Raw genomic sequence first — 7,516 nt, forward strand, 5'->3', positions numbered from 1 at the left:
TGCAGTGATGCACCGACACCTGTTTTGGTTTCAGGAGGTCCCTGACCAGAGATGACAATTCCTGGGCCTTCTCCACCGGGAGAAACACCTTCTTCTGTTCTGTGTCCAGAATCATGCCCAAGAACAGCAGACGCGTCGCAGGAATCAGCTGCGACTTTGGGATATTCAGAATCCAACCGTGCTGTTGCAGCACTTCCCGAGATAGTGCTACGTTGACCAACAACTGCTCCATGGACCTCGCCTTTATAAGGAGATCGTCCAAGTACGGGATAATTATAACTCCCTTCTTCCGAAGGAGTATCATCATTTCGGCCATTACCTTGGTAAATACCCTCGGTGCCGTTGACAGACCAAACGGCAACGTCTGGAATTGGTAATGACAGTCCTGTACCACAAACCTGAGGTACTCCTGGTGAGGTGGGTAAATGGGGATATGCAGATAAGCGTCCTTGATGTCCAGCGACACCATAAAATCCCCCTCTTCCAGGCTTGCAATAACCGCCCTGAGTGATTCCATTTTGAACTTGAACTTCCTTACATAAGTGTTCAAGGATTTTAAATTTAGAATGGGTCTCACCGAACCGTCTGGTTTCGGTACCACAAACATTGTGGAATAGTAACCCCGTCCCTGTTGAAGGACGGGAACCTTGATTATCACCTGCTGAAGGTACAGCTTGTGAATAGCCGCCAGCACTACCTCCCTTTCCCTGGGAGCCGCTGGCAAGGCTGATTTGAGGTAACGGCGAGGGGGAGTCGCCTCGAACTCCAGCATGTATCCCTGAGATACCACTAGTAGAACCCAGAGATCCACCTGTGAGCGAACCCACTGGTCGCTGAAGTTCTGGAGACGCGCCCCCACCGCACCTGGCTCCACCTGTGGAGCCCCAGCGTCATGCGGTGGACTTAGTGGAAGCAGGGGAGGATTTTTGTTCCTGGGAACTGGCTGACTGGTGCAGCTTTTTCCCTCTACCTCTGCCTCTGGGCAGAAAGGATGCGCCTCTGACCCGCTTGCCTTTCTGAGGCCGAAAGGACTGTACTTGATAATACGGTGCTTTCTTAGGCTGTGAGGGAACCTGAGGTAAAAAAGTCGACTTCCCAGCTGTTGCTGTGGATACGAGGTCCGAGAGACCGTCCCCAAACAATTCCTCACCCTTATAAGGCAAAACCTCCATGTGCCTTTTAGAATCAGCATCACCTGTCCACTGCAGAGTCCATAATACTCTCCTGGCAGAAATGGACATTGCATTAATTCTAGATGCCAGCCGGCAAATGTCCCTCTGTGCATCCCTCATATACAAGACGACGTCCTTTATATGCTCTATGATTAGCAAAATAGTATCCCTGTCGAGGGTATCAATGTTGTCTGACAGGGTATCAGACCATGCTGCTGCAGCACTACACATCCATGCTGAAGCAATAGCAGGTCTCAGTATAGTACCTGAGTGTGTATATACAGACTTCAGGATAGCTTCCTGCTTTCTATCTGCAGGCTCCTTTAGGGCGGCCGTATCCTGAGACGGCAGTGCCACCCTTTTAGATAATCGTGTGAGCGCCTTGTCCACCCTAGGGGATGTCTCCCAGCGTAACCTATCCGTTGGCGGGAAAGGGTACGCCATCAGTAACCTCTTAGAAATCACTAGTTTCTTATCAGGGGAACACCACGCTTCTTCACACAATTCATCAGATGGGGGAAAAGTCACTGGCTGCTTTTTCTCCCCAAACATAATACCCTTTTTAGTGGTAACCGGGTTAATGTCAGAAATGTGCAACACATTTTTCATTGCCGTAATCATGCATCGGATGGCCCTTGTGGACTGTACATTTGTCTCATCCTCGTCTACACTGGAGTCAGACTCCGTGTCGACATCTGTGTCTGCCATCTGAGCTAGCGGGCGTTTTTGAGCCCCTGATGGCCTCTGAGACGCCTGGCAGGCGCGGGCTGAGATGCCGGCTGTCCCAAGGCTGTTACGTCATCGAACCTTTTATGTAAAGAGTTGACACTGTCGGTTAATACCTTCCACATATCCATCCACTCCGGTGTCGGCCCCGTAGGGGGCGACATCACACTTATCGGCTCCTGCTCCGCCTCCACGTAGCCCTCATCAAACATGTCGACACAGCCGTACCGACACACCGCACACACACAGGGAATGCTCTGACTGAGGACAGGACCCCACAAAGTCCTTTGGGGAGACAGAGACTATGCCAGCACACACCACAGCGCTATATAACAGGGATTTTCACTATACTGAGTGATTTTTCCCAATAGCTGCTTATTAACACAAATTGCGCCTAAATTTATGTGCCCCCCCTCTCTTTTTTACCCTTGTTGTACTGGATACTGCATGGGAGAGCCTGGGGAGCATCCTTCCAGCGGAGCTGTGAAGAGAAAATGGCGCTGGCTGTGCTGAGGAAGATAGCCCCGCCCCTTCAGCGGCGGGCTTCTCCCGCTTTTTATAATGTTAATGGCGGGGGTTTTTGCACATATACAGTGTTATACACTTTATTATGTGCTATTTGTGCCCCCCCCCCCCCCCCCCCAGCGCCCTGCACCCAACAGTGACCGGAGTGTGTGGTGTGCTATGGGAGCAATGGCGCACAGCTGCAGTGCTGTGCGCTACCTTAATGAAGACAGGAGTCTTCAGCCGCCGTTTTTCATCTTTATCTTCCGTCTTCTGGCTCTGAAAGGGGGATGGCGGCGCAGCTCCGGGAACGGACGATCGAGGTCGGGCCCTGTGTTCGATCCCTCTGGAGCTAATGGTGTCCAGTAGCCTAAGAAGCACAAGTTAGCTGCACGCAGGTAGGTTTGCTTCTCTCCCCTCAGTCCCACGTAGCAGTGAGTCTGTTGCCAGCAGATCTCACTGAAAATAAAAAACCTAACAAATACTTTCTTTTCTAGTGAGCTCAGGAGAGCCCACTAGGTGCATCCAGCTCTGGCCGGGCACAGATTCTAACTGAGGTCTGGAGGAGGGGCATAGAGGGAGGAGCCAGTGCACACCAGATATAGTACCTAATCTTTCTTTTAAGAGTGCCCAGTCTCCTGCGGAGCCCGTCTATTCCCCATGGTCCTTACGGAGTTCCCAGCATCCACTAGGACGTCAGAAAATAAGATTTGAAACCTACCGGTAAATCTTTTTCTCCTAGTCCGTAGAGGATGCTGGGCGCCCGTCCCAGTGCGGACTACTTCTGCAAGACTTGTATATAGTTATTGCTTACATAAAGGTTATGTTACAGTTAAAATCAGTCGTTGGCCGATACTGTTTTGTTCATACTGTTAACTGGTTGCGTATATTCCAGGTTATATGGTGTGGATGGTGTGGCTGGTATGAATCTTGCCCTTGGATTAACAAAAATCCTTTCCTCGTACTGTCCGTCTCCTTGGGCACAGTTCTCTAACTGAGGTCTGGGGGAGGGGCATAGAGGGAGGAGCCAGTGCACACCCATTCTGAAGTTCTTTATAGTGCCCATGTCTCCTGCGGAGCCCGTCTATACCCCATGGTCCTTACGGAGTCCCCAGCATCCTCTACGGACTAGGAGAAAAAGATTTACCGGTAGGTTTAAAATCTTATTTTATGTGCTCTGTAATCGGGCGCTGCGGATCCCTTGTGGCGCCATATAAAAACAACACGTCTCCTTTGTATAACAGTCAGCAAGCACAACATGCCAAGTATTGCGCACTACAGTACATAGTAATTCAGTCTACAGATTGCAAGCTCTGCACCCCACTCACTATAGGGAAGTGGCAGATTTGAGCCCCTGTTACTGCCTGGAACACCCCCTGTATAATATAATCCAGCTGCTAAGATCTGACAAGTCACACAGCGGAAGTAGTATAGCGGATGTGTTGGTGCACAAGGGAGAACTCTGATTTTATTCACTTTAACAGAGTAATAAAATCAATATAATAAGCCCCAAAGGAAAAGGCCGGTACCCCCACATACAGAGCTATATGGCCTCCACCTTTCATTGTATGAGCAACGATTTCCCGGCTTCCCGTATACTGCACATTATACGGCAGGTGACGCAGGGTAATGAGACAGTGTCTCCCCCATCTGTGGGTGCGTTTAGTCACCAGACGCCCTTCTTACCTCTCCGGGGTGGAAAACCGCTTCTTCTTCTCTGTGTAAGCCGGTGATACAGGGGCAGGTGGCGGAGGGGGCAGCGCGGCACAGGCCATCCTGTTCTTCACCTTTACAAGGCCTCGGAGACCGTTCACCAGAGCCCAGTGACCTGCGCAGAACAGAGAACCAGAGTCCGTCACATGGTCCTGCAGATCTCTGCGCGGTCAGCTGCTCCTGACATAGAATGTACTGGCACTGCAACCCATAGAGAGCGGCCGCACTCCCGCCGCAAGCCACACAGAGCGCCCGCACTCCCGCCGCGACCCATGTTGTGGTCAGCGGGTAGGTGGGATATGTCAATCTCTGGAAGCGGATACTAGTGGGACGAAACAGGCGGATTTTCCAACTTTCGCTAAAAGTTATCAATATCACAGAGATGGGACTACGGTGTCAGAAAGCCGCAGACTGTTTTACAGATTCCAATTGGGTTAAAACAATGAATTTTTAAAAGCAAGTTTTTTTTACATGTATTCCAATATCACATCATCATTCTATCCCCCCTTTTACCCACTGCTATGACCACTGCAACTCACTTGCAAAGCACACCCCTCAATGTAATACCGGGGGACCCTTCTGTGCCCCTCCGTGTAATACCAGGGACCCTTCTGTGCCCCTCCGTGTATTACACAAGACATTTCTGTGCACCTACAGTACACGTAATACTGGAGACACCATGTACATACGCACAATTGTCACAGTAATGTCAATGACTCATTCATTTCAATGTGCACTACATGTGCTAACTATCACAATGAATGGGCCACTAATACAAACAGCTTCACAGCACTGCTAGGTTTTCGTCCCCACATCAGTAGATATTAAATCAGTCATTACTGTTGCATGATTAAAGCCGGGGGGTTTGGAAGCCTCCGGGAGAGGGAAAACATCTCCCTAACCCCAAGTTACAGGCTCTAACCCCATATAATCCTCCTATGACAAGGGGCCCCTCATGCAGCTTATTTCCACTGTTACTACTGGGAACCAGCTAAGCATATCTAACGTGGATGGGAGCATGGAATTGGGGGGTGCTGCCTGTTTTGACTGTATTGTTGTTTACAACGTGTGCAGGCACCGGAGCCGCCACGGACAAGTAAGATCTGAGCCGCTTGTGTTCAAGATACGTTTACAACATCTTGCATAATTATACAACTCAACTACATAAACACACAAGCAGCTAACGCCTGGGGGTAATAGGCTTACTGGAGCCAGACCTGCTATACAAGAACGGACGCCAGGACTTGTTAGGTATATTCCAAATGATCGTGCCCGGGGTACACAACTGCATTAAATGGCTTTTTTACCACATTGAAATTTGAAGTCTTTAACCGAGTGGTTAATTTATTTGTCAGCACTATGTATGGTGAATACTGAGAGCATCCAATGAAATTTCACAGAGATTTCACTATTAAGCATTATCCAAATAATTCCGTTACCACTTACAGAACTCTGAATCCCTACGGATAGTGCACAAAAAAACCATGTAAGAATGTCGCCCCGCACTGGGGACATAGAAACAAAACACAGGATCACCTGGAATACACCGGACACCCCAACGTCCGAATCCTTTAGCTGAATACTCCATAGACTGAGCCGTGCACATTCATTTCACTGCCATTAACTGCACAACTACGGAACCCGTACAGTTAAAGGGCCCATTCATTTCAATGTTCTCACACACGTTTTTTCACCTTAGTGGTTCAGAACTTAGAGGTTCTAAAATCAGTGAAAAGCTGTTTTGGGGGATTTAGTAAATGGAGCTTTCATAGCGTCACCTGTTCTACACTTATCACTGAATAATCCGATATCACTCAGTTAACTCATTGCGTATGACAAATGGCGCTCCAGCACCATTATACACAAGAAGTTCTCATTCACAACATATTTTATCACTCATTGATAAATAGGCCACTTATACTGGTGATTTACCGGATTATTTCACTTTCACCAATAAGACTAGGCACAGCAATGTGACCAGCAGCGAGGGGCTCCCTGCGCAGAATGACCGGACTCACCGATGACCGTACACACCAGTAGCGCCGTCAGCGATTGGAATCCCAGCGAGGCGCGGTGGTTGAGCTCAGACAGGGCGTTCGCCACGATCAGGATAAGCAGAACTGCGCGAGGGAAGCCGGGAGTCTGCAGGAAAGTCATCAGCAGAGCCAGGAGAAGGAAGTAGGCGCCGTGTAGTACGCACGTGTAGATGGCGTTCAGGTTACCGCCTGCAAGAGAGTATTGATCTGTGTCCGCATATCATTGGTGACCTGGTTTCATTTCAGTTAGAGATTCCTGTATCCTTATTAATATGAAATCTCTTGTTCTACATTTATTATAACAACAACCATCTGTATTCCCTTAGAGCAGAGGTTCTCAAACTCGGTCCTCAGGACCCCACACGGTGCATGTTTTGCAGGTCTCCTCACAGAATCGCAAGTGAAATAATTAGCTCCACCTGTGGACCTTTTAAAATGTGTCAGTGAGTAATTAATACACCTGTGCACCTGCTGGGTTACCTGCAAAACATGCACTGTGTGGGCTCCCGAGGACAGAGTTTGAGAACCTCTGCCTTAGAGAGTTGGAGATACGCTAAGAACTCCATTCACAACGTAACCTGTTATCACATGACGGTGCGATGATCACCTGATCCGTCTGGATCACAGAAAGTGTAGCCATCATAGTATCTTGGGGAACCCCACCCAAATGCCACTCCGAGCAGAGAACTGGCAGCGACTTACCTGCCCAGCTGACGAAGGCCTGGATGTAGCTCAGCCGCTCCTCCACGCTCCGGTGCATGTGGTCCATGGCATAGAGCACGGTACCCAGACTCTGGTTCATCCGCTGCAGCTTCTCCATAAGGACATCAAAGTACTGCGCACTTTTGTTCTGGTACGACAGGAAGAGCGCCAGGTTGGACTCTGCACAGATAGGGGAACACCATGAGGAGAGAGGTGTTACGGCACCTGACCCGGGGCACAGGGCAACAGCAGAGAGCAACGGGCTGGGGGCATTACACAGCGGAGACCAGGCATCATCATCAACATACATGACAACAGCGACAAGCCGGGAAATTATTATTAAGGCCCAGCGTTTTATCAGCCCCACAGTGGGTGGAGATAGACCCACCAATTTTGGAGTAGACTTCGTGGGATCGGGCCCGGACCTCGGAAAGGTCAGCCAGAATGGTTCGGTGTCCCTCCTGCACCTCTGCGTCCTGCTCCAGTAGATGACCGCTGACGTTCTCTACAGACAGAGCAAGCGGAAACTGCATCAGTCTCTGGGGTGAGCAAGTGACGCAACAGGACGGTGATAGAGATACCACAGTGTGTTACTATTGGGGCTGTAATGACCAGATAATGGGAGATGTACTAAGCTCTGGATAGAGAAAGCACCAGTCAACC

The 7,516-nt window shown here is 49.6% G+C and overlaps 1 protein-coding gene across 2 annotated transcripts in view; it reads right to left on the reverse strand.

The window, feature by feature from the left end:
• LOC134927111 (protein brambleberry-like) overlaps nt 1-7,516 on the reverse strand; it is a 39,019-nt gene that overhangs the window by 20,495 nt on the left and 11,008 nt on the right. For both annotated transcript variants that reach the window (XM_063921133.1, XM_063921132.1), the window contains exons 5-8: nt 7,242-7,358; nt 6,854-7,033; nt 6,134-6,340; nt 4,089-4,230 (exon numbers count right to left, since the gene is read on the reverse strand). In XM_063921133.1, coding sequence (XP_063777203.1) covers nt 4,089-4,230; nt 6,134-6,340; nt 6,854-7,033; nt 7,242-7,358 — 646 coding nt within the window. The remainder of the gene's footprint in view (nt 1-4,088; nt 4,231-6,133; nt 6,341-6,853; nt 7,034-7,241; nt 7,359-7,516) is intronic.

This window comes from Pseudophryne corroboree, chromosome 5, assembly GCF_028390025.1.
Source record: "Pseudophryne corroboree isolate aPseCor3 chromosome 5, aPseCor3.hap2, whole genome shotgun sequence".
NCBI classification, from domain to species: domain Eukaryota; kingdom Metazoa; phylum Chordata; class Amphibia; order Anura; family Myobatrachidae; genus Pseudophryne; species Pseudophryne corroboree.